The sequence below is a fragment of the Anopheles coluzzii genome, chromosome 2 (assembly GCF_943734685.1).
Source record: "Anopheles coluzzii chromosome 2, AcolN3, whole genome shotgun sequence".
NCBI lineage: Eukaryota > Metazoa > Arthropoda > Insecta > Diptera > Culicidae > Anopheles > Anopheles coluzzii.
In genome coordinates this window covers 56,739,223-56,755,134 of record NC_064670.1, presented here as the reverse complement: position 1 = coordinate 56,755,134, position 15,912 = coordinate 56,739,223, and the positions used below count along the sequence as shown (strand labels likewise).

General features: G+C 36.2%; 1 protein-coding gene across 1 annotated transcript; it reads right to left on the bottom strand.

The window, feature by feature from the left end:
* Window positions 1–10,004: 10,004 nt before the first annotated feature.
* LOC120952635 (uncharacterized) lies at window positions 10,005–14,633 on the bottom strand. Its single transcript, XM_040372061.2, has 2 exons — window positions 11,739–14,633; window positions 10,005–11,667 (listed from the first exon to the last, which is right to left on the bottom strand). The coding sequence occupies exon 1, from the start codon at window positions 14,201–14,203 to the stop codon at window positions 11,852–11,854; it is 2,352 nt and encodes a 783-aa protein (XP_040227995.2). The 5' UTR covers window positions 14,204–14,633; the 3' UTR covers window positions 10,005–11,667; window positions 11,739–11,851.
* Between the last annotated feature and the right edge of the window lie 1,279 nt (window positions 14,634–15,912).

The following is a 15,912-nucleotide window of genomic DNA, read 5'->3' as shown; positions in this document are numbered from 1 at the left end:
TGCGAATGTCTCCGAAATGCATTATTCGCTTAACTCTGGGAGAGACTGTACTATATAGTTTAATATGAGCCCACAGTGAAAAAACCCGGAGTTATTTAAAGATAGCGCAAGCTATATTAGTTATTTTACCAATGTTGAATGTTTTCATGTGGTATTATAATTTTGTGCCGTTTTATTCATTCAACAGTCATGGATTTATATAATTAACTATTGTTAGGTAAACTTATAAACGCTGGATGACTTACAGGGTTTCAAATCATATAATGGACTATTTGAGGTAATCGGTGGAATGTTTCAAATAGTTAGAAAATGTTTGCAAAGTTGCTATGAAGGTTTGCGGGCATATAAGGGAATATTTTAAATCATCAAGAGAAGTTTTTAAAACAGCTATGGAGTTTTGCATCCAGTTATGAAGTGCTCGGTTGTACACTGTAGAAATTAAACTTAGATAGTTTTTTTTAAAGAACCGGGTGATGATTTCTGCATTTGGGGTGATTAAACGCATGTGCACGCTCGAGACTATTCTCCTTTTAAATACTCACGATCGTTAATCGACACTTCGCTAATCCGCACTTTGGCTATGTAATTCATCAGATGAAACAGTGTTCGCTTAAAGTAGTGAAATATTTTTTAAATGATAAGTAGATGACCGCTAACTGGATGTGTTGTAACTGGAGTGTTTTTTAACTGGAGGTTCGTTAACTGGAGTGATTCTCAGTTAACGAACACTTAAACAAAACAAAATATGAAACATCCGAAATTTCAAGAAGAGAAATTTGTCGCAAATGTGCATTTTTCACACAAATTTAGGGTCTTTTACCTACGTTTGCTATTAATTTATGCCATTACACGAATTACTATACTTTATATCAACATATATGAAAAAAAAAATATGGTATGTTTATTCCAGTCAACGTGAATCAAAACAATCAATCCATAGGAACGTCACTCCAGTTAGCGAACGTTGTTCGTTAACTGGAGCTTGTTTACCTAAAAGCAACACTATATCAAATAAAGTACAATCTCTTCTCGAGTAGTACTGAGTTGACAGACATATTGTTTAATGCAAAATATGTTACCTTTTTGCAACCATTTTTAAATAATTCAAAGAGCAAAGATAATCAAATTTGCTCTTACGAAACCTATAAAATTAATAATAAGAGTCTAAAAACCATCATATTTATTCAAAAATACTAGTACATTAAATCCATTTTTCAGAAAATCGTGATAACCGCGACAAATACAACTAAGTTGAGTAGTGTTTTACTTAAACTAGGGGAATATTTCTGTTTGATAGCTTGTTTCTTAAAACCCCTCGATGAGCTAAGAAATATCATATCTCGTTAAAAAAAAGATTAGCCATTTTTACACTCTTTATGAACCGATCCCAACGAGAGACAAACTCCAAATTCTTATAAAATACATGTTCCATGGTTGTAGCTTCTTTGCAGATGCGAGGCACTTGTTCAAACAAATGAAATGCATACGTTATATGTGCCACGTAAAGTGTAATGTTCGGCTGTAGGAACAAAATGCAATGTCTTTCGTCTTTTAATGTAACACTTAAATTATCACGTGTATCATTTTTTATTGATAATGAACTATTTTATGTAATTGTTTGATAATTAAAAAATAAACCAAAGTTTATTTTTTCTATCTAAAAGACTTATCATCATTTTTATACAACATTTGCTTTTGTATCGAGACTAGAGAAATTAAAAAAATATATACCGTCACTGTTCTGCATATGTCATTCACACGATGTGGATTCAGATTGTTTGTGTCTACTCAATTTAATCAGGTGGAATATTGCTGAAGTTGGTGAAAATTCGCAGAAATGCGTTGTATTTGTTGAAGCCATAAAGTGCTGTTTTGTGTGGGCTGGCTAACTGAAATCTATTCAAAGTATAAAACACCTTCAATTCGAACAATAGCACGTGTGTGTAGTACACGAGCAAGATTACTTGAATAGATTAAACATCACAAAAAAGGAATTGGAAATGAATTTTTTTTCCTTCTTCTTCGCTGCGACGACCTTGGCATCGCTGATATTCTTCGCCGTAGAAACCAAAGCTGATATGATTTGTGGAGAAATTCTACCTTCTGCAGGTGCAATCATCTGTCCATTGAAGTGCGTTGATTTAAAATTCAAAGGAGGCCAATGTTTAAACGGCAACTGCGTTTGTTCTTAAGTGTGATTATAGTGCATTGACAGTGACAATAAAAGAATTAAGTTATTATAAATAAATAGTAGATTTTTGTGCGTTCTACCATTAAAATATAATATTTACATAATTTATCATTATAAGTTTACTAATTTATAAATATGCCTAATTAGATACAAACTACCGACTATCAGATCAATATATCAAAATGGTTTTTAGATGATATAGTAAAATAAACAACATTTCATATACATGCATGATGCAGATGCATCAACTATCAACTATCAACATGCATAACAACTGGCTTGTTATGCACGTAAACGAGCTTTTACAATACAAAAATCAATGTTCACAACACCTATTTATCCAGTTATGGGAAAACGAAAAAGTCTTACGGCCACTTTCTCAAACTCCATAGGAGAGGAACGATAGTTGCAATTGCCTGGATACAACAGTTGCTTTAATATATTTTGTGAGTACTCTGTGCAGTTATGCGTACAATTAAGCAACATGCTCAAAAACATCCACAGAAACCACCTTTAGGACATTTTAACAATCGCTTCCATCCGAATTCGATCGAGTTTTGGAAAGTGGCTGTTAGATATCAAAGTCAGTGGTGCCTTATGGCAGCCTTAGATCGATTATGATTATTGTGCCAATCAAGAAAAAAACCGAGTAAGTTAAAAAAGATCATCAATTGATTTGGGATTTCTATGACTCTTCCATGACGTGACGGATTTCTAAGTGTGATGGAAAACGTTGTAAAACGTGTACAAAAATATTATTCATTCTACATCGCATGCTGTATGATTAATTTTGGCAACTTTGTTACACATTTTTAGAGCAGCCAAAATTGAATTTTATAATAAATATAAAAAATATCTCATAGTACACATTCTATTAACAATATTTAGTAGTGCAATAAAAACGTGTTTAATTTAAAAAGGTTTAAATAAAAACGTGAATTTTAATTTTCAGCATTTAATTTAGCATTTGAAATTTCATCAATCAGATTCATCCAACTACACGTATCAAAAGACATTGCACAGTCTATCAGCCACTTTCCCAAACTCGATCGAAGCGGGAACAATCGATGCGGTTGTCAAAAATGATATAAAATGTTGGTTTTCTTGGATGTTTTTAGAACATTATGCCATATTGTAGGCATTACAGGACAGTGATGAAATAAATTAAAGCAATCGTTGTATCTAGGGTCGGTCTGGTGGTACAGTCGTCAACTCGTACGACTTAACAACATGCCTGTCATGGGTTCAAACCTCGAATGGACCGTGCCCCAATACGTAGGACTGACTACATGACCAACATATACAAATCAATCAACAAAAAAAGTGTAAGGTTATAAATATTATACAAATTAGACAAATTTTGTATTTTTAAAAAAGTATTTGAATCAAACATAATGGTTTATGCTGATTTAAACATTTTTTTTTGGAACAGTAAGTATCATGCTGGCAGACACAAGGCGTTTAAGACCGTTGAGGCCAGCAAAAAAGTTTAGAATTGCTCGATGAAGCTTCTTTACTGAAAGAAGAAGATGTATTTAAAATAGGTTAAATTTATTTAATTTTTGGCTATGCTTTATTTTAATTTAATAACGCATATAACTTTATAAAACACTTGAGGAAACAAAATAATAAAAATTCTTGAATTTTAACTATAAAATGAAATTACTTTAAAATTGTTCACCTGAATTTGTTGTTGGGTCTTTTTATACAAATCTACGTAATATGGCAACAGAGTTAACATTTTCCTCCTGGCACGTAAAATTGGACAGTCGCTAAACAACGAAAATATCTGTTTGCGCATGGTACTGATAACACTTTTGTAAAATCGGCTTGTCGTATGATCCATTTGCAGAGATTTAGAAAATCTAGAATATTCCTGTAATTAAACAGCTGTTTTGCGCATCAGTTTCATTAAGTGTTTGAACAAATGGTTTGGCGTTTCCAGGGACTTCGGGGAAGGTCTCCAAAACATGAGCAATTCATTACCCTGTCTCCGACCATATAAAAGGGAGATTTCGGTTGTCGTGCAGCATTTGCAAGGAAAGTAAAGCCAGAAGTAGTGCTTCAAGATGAAATTCACTTTCGCATTCTTGTTCGCTTTCCTCGCTCTGTGCTCGCTGTTCGGAGCTGGATTCAGTGCCGATGTCTGCAGTAGCAAAAATCCGAAGGCCGCTGCTAAGGCTTGTGTACAGCGGTGCCATGCCAAGGACTTCGATGAAGGAAAGTGCGTCAAAGATACATGCGTGTGCAGCAAGGCTCGTGCAAACTAACAAAGCCCAAGTGTAACACAAGACAGGACAATAGAACCAATTAAAATGCAATAAACAATAAAACTATTTTCTCTGGCAACAAAAAACAGTAGTGTTTTTTTATTGATATCGCACTGCTACAGCAGAATAAACTTAGGAAACTAAATAGTGTTAACAAAAAAGTTTAACTGAGTAAAGTGTGAGTATTTAATGTACATTCGAAAATGTGAAAAACTTAACGAACCAATGAAGTTCAATTTAAATGTATTAAATTGCAAACAGCGACTTAACACCGATTTATTGTACATTTACAATGAATATACTCTTATCTGTTTTTGTTAATGGTTAAAAAATGTTAGTTGTTACTGCATAACCATACTTGGAAGAAACTTCTTCGGTAATCAAATCAGCTGAGACTAATAATCAGCTTCGGTAATCATATCAGCTGAGACTAATAATTTTTATTTGATTCCATTCCATTTCCACGGTCTAGTTGGAGCTTGAACCAATGACGGGCTTGTTGTTAAGTCGTACGAGTTGACGACTGTACTATGAGACTGGCTAATTTATATTTGTCCATTGTCTTACACGGGGCCAATAATCCTTCTGAGAATCTTCCTCTCGAACGCAGCTGAGAGGATTTCGTCAGATTTGAACAGTGTCTATGTCTCAGAGGCGTATATGATTACTATAAAAGTGCTATATAGCCACAGCTTCCGTCCGTCGTGACAGTTTCTTTTAGGTGATCTGTTTTTTTTTCAGTCTGTAGAATGACGGTTTGGCAGCATGCATCCTTGCGCGCAACACAGCTACCATGCTATTGTCGTTGCTGAACTTTTAACCTTTATAGGTGAATTGAGGGACGACTTCAAAAGTGCGTTCACCTATCTGTACGTCACGCCTACGTAAGTTTGCATTGGTAGTTGGTAGCGACACTGATGGTGCCACTATCAGTTTGGTCTTTGGCCTGGTTTATGTGTAGCCCAAGGCCTAATAATTTTAATTTGATTATTTTCCTAATAATATCTAGATGATAAGATTTTAAAACAGTTTAACTTTAGTACATTTACAGGCGGTAATTAAAAACCACTTTCCTAGGTATTGAAGGACCTGCCTGTTAGGCTCGCTAGATACTTTCTTTCTTCAAATGTAATTATTCACTGAGAGGTGCATGGTATAGTGAAAAAATCAATTCGACCTGCTGTATAAGAAAAAAAGTCCAGGCCAATGTTGAAGAACACTGATTTCCTTAGATGACAATTAATAGCGAGGCAGATAGCGTTACCGTAAGAACTAATTCGTTTTGGGGTCAGTTTATTCAGTAAATTTACTCGCAATAGTAAAGGGAATTTCAAAACCTACTAAAAATTATGAAGTAGCGTTACCAATGCGTATAAGAAGAAAAAACAGGCACAAAGGAAAACAAATCTTAAAATTGTCTCTTAGAATATAATTTATTTCATTCTACATCTTGTCCACAAGATGTGCACTTTTATCCATTTTATCATTAGTGTATCATCAATTGTCTGATTTTCAACTTTGGTGGTTTTGAACTTTTTGGCTCGAATAGAACAGACAACGTATGTTGATTTGGAGTTTTAACATGATAACTCAAGAATATGCTCGATCGATATATGAAGGTATTGCGATATTTGGTTTAAATAACAGTCCTTACTTACTTACTTATCCGCTGCTACAACCACTACAAAGAACAGTCCAGGAAGCATGAAATGTAACACATGTCTGATGTAAAGCATGACAGAAATGAGGCGCAAGAGTTAGGGTTTCAGCTACTGTACGTCAAAAGTTTGAGGACAACATGAAGTTTGCCTGTCTCGGAGAATTTGCGGAGACCTGGTTTATATTACCTGGCCCTGAATAGTATAAATAAGTAAACATAACTATGATGCAAAACATATTTCGAAGCAAATCGTTTTTATGATTTTCCTACGCAGAGCTTTAAAACTAGGATATTAGATTTGTACGCACTCGGTAATAGGCAAGATTAGTTTTAGTACCAGACCCTAAAATTGTCGAAATAAATAAATGAATAAATATTTTATGCCAAGAATGTAAATTTTGCTATATAACCCATCGGTATAAACATGACATATCATCCGTACAAATATTTTCCGACAAGTCACTGATTCAGTTCCGAATCTGAATTAAATTTATAAGTATTAAAGGTATGTAATTAATTTCTGCTTTCTATTAATGTTCATCGACAGCTTGTGATAGTAGCCATCATGATACAGCATGTGATATTGATTTAACATTTTAACACACCTGTTGGAACCTCGCATCAAAGGTATCCAACTACCTGTCATAAACGGGACATTTAAAACGAGCGTAAAACGAACATAGCACGAAGCGTAACCTAAGAAAAGGGTTAAAAAGGGCCGCAAGACAGGAATCAGCCCTTTTTCAAAACCAACTGTGGAAAAAAAAAATTTGGCGCGTTATATTTTAATAAATCGTTTTGGCAAGAATTTCATTCCGCCTTGGTTTTAGTTCCCATCAACACCACTTACGTAAACAAATTTCAAATGTAGAAATATTGCATATCGTTGAAAATAAGGTAAGTTACTGATGTCATAGCAGAGTTCAGTCATAAATAAACTGGCATGATTTGATCATATTTTCGATTCTCTATCAATTTTTCCCATTTTGTTCGTGCAAACCTACCAATACTGATAAAATAACGTGATCATGTTAAAAGAAAAACCGATGTAAACAAAATTTAGAAGTATTAATGGTGTTGAAACCATCGGGGAAGGAATCTTTCATGCAAATTTCATTGGAAGTTGTATGTAGAGCATACATGGTGATGAAAAAGGCAGATTTGCTTTGGCCTACCGATCGTCAAACGTTCTCCCTGCTAAGTTATTATATTGCTTCCGAAGGCATTTCCGTAACGGTTGTTGGCAAAAGGATGGATAAAGCAACATAAAAACGCACAGGAATTGAGCGGTTCAAGCCCATGTATCGAGACAAGTGAAGAAAAGAGTTTGCTTATCTCTCAACGATATTGCTTTTGCTATCATTTTGGTATTCTACGGTTCCCCCAGTAAGGATGTTAAACGTGCGTTTGCCGCCGAGCGTTGATTGGTTTAAACAAATGGAGATAAATTGAGTGGTTGAAAGGTCTCTGAGTTTTGAGAGGTTTCGGTACATCATTGGATTTGGTGGAAGTGTAACCAACGATTTTGAGGTTCTCCTCATGAGTAAAGCAAATAAAGAAAGCTCGGATATATGCGCGTCGATTGTAGCGAGATAAGGTAGGACCAAATCGGTTTGATTTCATAAGGAATTGAAGAAGTGATCGGATTTTATTTATAACAACCATGTAATTGTTTTCGATTATACAGGCAAATAGAAAGTGGTTGTATTAAAGATTTCTGATGTTTTATCACAACGGTTAGAAAATTATCACCACAAGGTAAAGAGTACTTTCTAGGTTTTCTTTCTTCACAAATTAGCACTTTGTTGTGAAAAAAGTTAAAGTTAATATGTTAAGAAAAATCAAACATAAGAATGTATTTATGAAGTCTTATAAAAAAAACATAAATCTTCAAAATGTAGTACTTTAAATAATAAACTATCAAAAATATTATTAAGCCAATGTTTGTGTTTTTCCATCATTGGTAAAAAATCTGTACTCATATTATCTACAACCACTGCCTAATCACAGCATTTTGATGACTTCTTGACTTCATGAACCATCATCAATTTTATATTAAGAATGTTACTAGGATCATTGCGTAGTATCTTCTTGACAAACTTAGGTCCGTCGCCTTATATATAGACAACAGCGCATCTTGTGCGAAATTTGTAAAAACACAACATCAGTGCAAGATAACCGTGCAAATAAACGAAGCCCGATATTGTCTCGCGCGACAATGTCGCGCTAGCTCTTGTTGAAATATGATGAGTTTTCGATGAATTGGGATGATAAGTTTCACATCGCGTAGTTTGAAGAAGCTCAATTCACCCATCCAATCTACCTATTTTTTGATTATAAATGTAAGCGAAATAAGTTAAAATGAGTTAAACTTTATTTGTGTTTGGCATTTATCTCGCTGATACACAAACATTATTCAACTGTACCGGACAAAGCAAAATTGAGCTATGAACTTTATGTCACGCGAGGCAATGACGCTCAACGTATATTAGCATTAAACAACAAAAATAAACGATTTTACTGTACTTTTCTAATAATGGAACTAATAGATCACTAATAGAACCTCACTATTAGTGATATACTCAGTGGCGGATTTAGGGTACCGGCGGCCCTAGGCGGTAAAACGAGTTGATGCTCCCTATAGGAGGGGAGAGGGGGGGGGGGGGGTGTTACTTGCACCCAGCTTGCTGTTGAGAGATTGAAAAGTTTACTTTAATTGCTGACGGGGGGCGGAGGTGGTGGGAGGTTAACTATCGTAGACTATCGATCTACAAGGTTCCTAAATTGCCCCCTATAAATATAAGATGGTATAATTAAATCATACCGTCGATAAGACTATTTTGCAGACGAATTATCAAAATAATGAACAAATTACCAATTGATCTAAATATGACATATAAAGGATTTTGCAAGATCGAACGAGGATGTAGCCTTTACTTTGTTAGACCTTAAAACACCGGACTGATTGCAAAGATGATAATTTTTAAAAAGAGCCAGAAGCAAAGGATGCAGGGGAACGTTACCCGATCATTACCGTTTTTATAATAAGTCATTTTGCTATGAAATTCATTAGATCAACGCACTAACATCAAACCCAATTAGAAATGTCAGTTTTTTTAACTATCAATTGAAATGTATCAAATGTAACTATGTAAGATCTGACTCTCGATTCATATGTGATAGCAGTGGCGCATAAAGGGTATCGGGGGCCCTAGGCGGAAAGACGAGTTGATGCCCCTGTAAATGTTGTTGGGGGGGGGGGGGGGGAAGGTTAGTGATACTAAACTTGCTGTTGGGCTATTGAACAGTAAACTTGAAATAGTAGTCTGCCCATACGGCATACTATAGAATGGCGATCTACGGGGCCCCTAAAGTCTTTATTAACTTCGCATGGCTAAAAATGACTTTATTATCTTTCGTCAAATATTTGTCTCCTTGTTAGTCATCTAACGCACTTAAAATTGAATCAAATTTGCAGGGTGGTACATGAATATCTCATGCTACAATTAAGTCAGCAACAACACACATTCTTCCAACAAATGCCATCAGTTGATAATTTCATTTCGAATGGAATACAACAATTTGTAAACAGTCGTTGAAAAATCAGTTAGAATACAACAAATTCTTCGCGAACTTCTTTCAAGTCTGTGAAAAATAAAATAAATGAAAGTAAAGAAAGAACAAACATTCTACCGTTTGTATCAGCGTATAATGTTTTAATTTAGTTTTCTTAGCAACAAAACTTCAATTCATAAAATTTACTAAGAACTTTTGATTGCGAACGATAACAAGAAAAATGTGAATCAAGATCAGGAAGAATTAATCAAAGATTATTTTCTGTTTTGCCTCGAACTGGTCAAGAGAATTCAATCAAACGAGTTTTTTGGCTGAAGTGAAATACAATTCATCTTATTTTTTTTTTCTTTTCCAGCACTCAAAGAGCCTGATGGAATATGTAGTAGTGGGCAGTTCTTTATTAAATCTATACAGATATCATTTAGCATGATACGAATGATAGCCAACGAAAATCTTGGCAAAAGTTAAGGAAAGTATGTACACCGGTCTGTTCCAGGAGGAAGAAAATGAAGATCGCCTATTCGTAATGTCATTCAAACTATAACCGACCGTAATTAGAGTATCTCCCGGGTAAAAATGTGCATCGTTCATAATTTAAGATGTTTCAACGCGTCTACCTTCCGTGTCGTTGTGCCGGTAAAAGTTTCTATAATACTTGGCAAAGTTTATCCTTTTCGCCTACGGTAGGTAGTTTGAGAATCTTCTGTGCCGGAATATTTTACGAGTTTGAAGTATGGCAATCTTTTTTTTACCACCATTACGTTGGTTGTAACTTTCACTACCAGTCCTTTTAATTAAGCTGAATCCAAGGAGATTGATTGCCCTACGCATACATTTATTTATTGTGGTGGCTTGATATACTTTCGGCTAAAATAATATATCCCTTTACGATACATCAACAATGAGGTAGTAATTGAAATTATTACAATAAATGTTTCCTTTTTTGAATTCGCTTTGATTATATCTCTTAAATTCAGCGATTTTCATGCATTTTTTTCGGTAATGAGTTTAAAAGTTCTTGTACTTTAATTTGTTGATCATTTATTGGCCGATATGTTCATGCCGAAACGCTGTTCTATGTCAATTGGAAGGATGCTACTGCTGCAGTAAACCACACTAAGAAAGAGGAATTAATGTTTTGGTATGAATAGTCGAGTTTAGTGCTCTTGAGGAAAACTCATCATTCTGGCTTCTAACCGGTACCGAACCGAACCTCACATAATAGCATCATTAGTGCTATCTGCTAAATGACTTTATGCGTTTAACAGTTTGGCGTATGCTACTTCATTTCACCATCGTCACAGTGACCACTAATTAATGAACCAATGTTAAGGAGCGATTGATGGGTAGTGTGGTATCGTAGCTTTTACCGGGTCGGCGTAGAAATTGATGACATAACAACACTTACGATGAAGATAATTTTAGAGCAACTCGCAGTATGTATGTCATGAGAGAAAATAATTAGATTGCAATCGCGAATTTCTTGGGAATACAGAATACACTCTCATTAATCGTGCGTTTCTTGGTGAATGTAAAAGATTTACTTTATTGTTATGACACTCTTCTTCAAACCATGCGTGACAATAATCAATGTTCACAGGAGATTAATTCAGTGTCAGTATATTTGCATTTTCATGTGGTGACATCTAGGAACAGAAACAATCAAAGTCTGTTTACTGACGCTAATTTTCGACGTAGGTGGCTTTTAGTACACATCAGTGGATTCGTGCAATGCTCGCTCCAACGAAGTAACTATTGCGCAAAGTATGTGTTTCGCATGAATTCTCACATGAGGTAGAAATGAACACCATTCCCCATTAGTAAGCATGGTTCGGACGGACAGGCGCAGAACGAGTGAAGCTCTTCGTTAGGAAGCTGTTTCGTTGCTTGTAATGTGTTGTTGGTTTCAAGCCCGACAGTTCAAAGGAGCCATTGAAAGTGAATGCATCTTGATGTGTTGGTCAAACATTCTGAAATGATAGGTGCAAGCCCGCTGTTATGAATGCATACTGACAAACCCATACATGTATTTTAGAATCACCTGCTCTTAAGTGCTCAAAGAATGCTGCCATCATTTTACGTCGATAAGATACTGATGTATTGCCTTTTGTTCCCATCATTGTGATAAACTGAAAAATATAGTTTTGACTATGTCTAAAGTTTATTTAGCCTGTTTTTGTATTTGATAACGTCGATATCGTCCATCAGCTCGAAGCGGGGCGCATCAAAAGATGATTCATTAGCTGTTTCCTCCATTGTCGCATGCCGATAGGGATCTACGTTAAATTTGGGATACTTTTGGCGGATTGCTTTGCTGCTGTTGTTACTGATACTGCTTACACTGTTGTGTTTGGGACGTAGTCTATTCTTCAGTTGCTGTTGTAGCTGTTGGTTGTAATAGGCATCGAATGGGTCAAAATTATTTGGCTGCATCGTGCCGTAAGGGTCTTCATCGTTCGCCGAGCGGCTGAGTTTGTTGCTACAGGTGAAAAAGTGGCCAATACTACCAAGTGCATTGTGAATTTCTACCCCCGACACGTAGATATATAAAGCGATGGCCGATGCAATGATAAATAGAACGATAAACACACCACTTAATGCTATCCATAGCGCATAGGATGCATTTGGTACCTTCACCATAGGCTCTGTTCCAGAAATATCAGTAGTGCTGGAGGAGTGCATTTCTGTAGTGGTAGAACGATCCCATGGTGTAGCTTGCGTAGATAGGTCGGTCGTGAACAGCACTGAGGTAGTTTGTGTCGGTGGTATAGATGGAAGATTTGAGCTGCTAGATGCTACGGTTGTACTGGGTGAGTGTACAGTGGACGAACTACTGCTGGGGTTGCTTATTATTGTACTATGTGAAGGGACACTATTTTCAGCAGTCGTTCCATTAAAATCAGGAAAGCTTGTATAGGTGCTAGATATGGTTGGTGTTTTGAACGTGGTGGTAGTAGTAGTACGACGTCTTCTTGTTGTTGTATTCATCACAGAAGTGGTTGTACCATCAGGTGACTCCGACTTAGCAGTACTGACAGATTCCGTTGTGTGTATAGTAGATTGTGTGGTATATGGTGAATCTGTCATATCGGTTGTTGTTGTGAAAAATGTAATTGGTGTTGATGAGATAGCAGATGTTTTTATCGAAAATGTTGTAGGAACAGTAGTGGTGGAAGATGTCGTTGGCATTGCAGTTGATGAACTCATAGAAGTGTATGAAGTTGTGTTTGTTGTTTTAGAAACAGTAGCACTAGAAGTTGTAGTTGTGGTAGGCGATGTATTACTAGTAGAAGAAGTAATTGTATAAGTGGTAGTAGGTAAAGAAGATCGAAAGGTAGTAGTTGTAGAAGCGATTGTGATCGTTGTAGTTGTAGTAGGCATCATTGTAGTAGACGTCGTGGTAGTGGTAATAGGACTTGTTGAAGTGGTTGAAGGTAATGTACTGGTAGTTGTAGATGTGATAGTAGTAGTAGAAGGTGTGGTAGTAGTAGTGGACGGGGTAGTAGTAGCAGTGAATGAGGTAGTAGTAGCAGGTGTGGTAGTAGTTGTTGTGGTAGTAGTAGTTGGTGTGGTAGTAGCTGTTGTGGTAGTAGTAGTAGTAGTAGGTGTAGTAGTGGTAGGTGTGATAGTAGTAGTAGGTGTGGCAGTGGTAGGTGTGGTAGTGGTAGGTGTGGTAGTAGTAGGTGTGGTAGTAGCAGTTGCTGTAGAAGTGGTCGTAGTTGTAGTAGTACTAGTAGTAGTAGTCGCAGGAGAAGTAGTAGTTGTTTGAGTTGTGGTAGTAGTGAACGGAAGAGTAGTGGTTGTTGTGGATGTTGTGGTACTTCTAGTTCGCCTAGTAGTCGTGTACGGAATCGATGTAGTCCTTGTGGTAGGCCTGCTTGTTGTCTCTGTCGTTGTGTAAAATTCATCCAATACCATACAAAATTCTTCCAGCACAAGAGGATTGAACACTGTTATGTACTCAATTGCCAACTCTCCATCTGCGCTCATATCAGCTTGAAGCTGTATTCTCGCACGCCGTATTTCACGTTCCACCTTTCCTACAAACAAACTCCACGTTGATGTTTGCGCACGGGTTGTCCAATTTTGTGCCAGAAGTGGCTCCCCAAACTGATCCATTACATCTAAATCGTATACCATCAGGGTCAGCAGGCAAGGATTTCTAAACATTAGCTGATAGATCATGCGTATCTCCGTGAAAGCGTTCATATAGAAACTGTTAATCGATTCCGTACAGCTAATACCGCGCACATCGTTTGAGAGGAAATAGGTAATGCGTTCACGAAACGGGCGAAACAAGGGTGACGAAGCGTATGTTCTTAGGCGAAATATCTCGCGAGGCGACCCAGAACACTGTTGCACCTTCCATGTATTTATGTCGTTGAAGTCGATACGCTCACAAATTGAATCCGCTGCACTGGATATTCGCACTGAGATAATTAACACAAGCACTATCGCAATCAGAATGGTTCCACCCCACCGAGTTTGTGTTGGATATGCCCCCATGTTAACCGGAAAGCGTTTGCGCAATGTACGTATCGTTTCACGTTGAATCGTTTCCAATGTACGCACCTGTACTGAATAGCTGTCGGACTGCGGAGATCCGCAAACGAAGAAATTTATCTTCCTTTGCTCATTTCTCACCAAAACATGAACACGCGATAGGCGCGATCGGAGATGGAAGATGTCAGATAAAATTGGTCAAGTAGAAGTAGAGTTATGTTTGCCGCCAAACATTTGATAAAATTCTTGAAAAGTTAGCAGACAAGCTGACCTGATGTTTTTTATACGAATGCAGAACCCGTCTCTGACGGACAATAGCTACATCAGGAACTATAGAAGCAAAGGAGAATACTTATACGCCGTTGGACTCGTAGCATATGGTTGTCTTGTGGTTTTGTGTACGAGGTGTCCAAAAAAGGTTATTACATTTAAATAAACAGTCATGTGCTGAGCTATTTTCGTTACGTTATAATAAAATAATGTTAATGTGCATGCTACAGTTCATCATTTATTAGTACGATTGAACAAGATAATCTTGAATGAAAAAGCAGTAAAGATTGTCATTTCTGAACGACTATTATTGAACAGTCCAGTAATAAGGCTTGTTTTAAAAGCAAGGTAATTTTAAATTAGAACGTGATCAAAGTGAAACTCACGTGTAGAAAGTACATTACGTTTCATATTGGGAACCAACAATTAAAAATGATCATCAATATCATTTATGTTGTGCTAATCGTGCCGATCTCGTGGTACAGTCGTCAACTTGTACGACTTAACAACATGCTCGTCATGGGTTCAAGTCCTGAATGGACCGTGCTCCAATACGTAGGGCTCTGACTTTTTTGTTATAGTAATCAATAAGTCACTAAAAGCCAAGCCACTAATAAGTCACTAAAAAAGACGAAGAATTTTATTTATGTTATTATAGGAGTATAGAACAATGTTATATAGCTTGTGAGCTTCGTTATAACTATTACAACACATTTGCTCGCCTTGTAATATTGAAATTGCAATTTTTAAAATAATTAAAGTTTGTGTTCCATAAATACATATTTTGCTTTACATAACAATGAGTAAATCAATAGATCAATAGACAGCTAAGCTCAATAATACATTAGCCTAGATCAGCGGTCGGCAAACTTTGCGTCCGAAAATTGCAAATTGCAAATTGTTAAGCCCAGAGCAAAATTGTGTGAAAGTTTCATGAATTATATGTAGGTGTAAGGGGACCTGGGGCAAAATGGTTAGGTGGGGTGAAATGGTCACCTGCATTTTTGGCAAATAAACACTTTTATAATGACTTCTTATCATAGAAAAACTTCAAATACAATGTTTAAAGCCTACCATGAACGATTCATAACCTAAGATTTCAAACATAAGTGAATAAAGTAGTAAATAAAATGTTTGCTCAAAACGATGTAATTTTCATCGTCTCGAAAATAAGCTTTGGTAAAAAAATTACATATAATTCGAGCAAAAAAAAGTGTATCCAGGCACATGACATTTATCTATGATTTACGTGAAAAAGTAATCATTTTCATTTAATATAAAGCAAAACACTTTAAAACTAAATTCAAATCTCTACTCTCGCAATTCTACCAAGATGCAAGAGCTTAAACCAAAGCCAGGTCCATTGAAAGAACATTTTAACCCGCCTAACACTTCTGACGTTGATTTTTAAAATTCGTTTTAAACATGTATATATATATATA

Bases quoted from the DNA above. Each gene is read 5' to 3' on its own strand.
- LOC120952635 (XM_040372061.2), bottom strand. From the start codon at position 14,203: ATGGGGGCATATCCAACACAAACTCGGTGGGGTGGAACCATTCTGATT.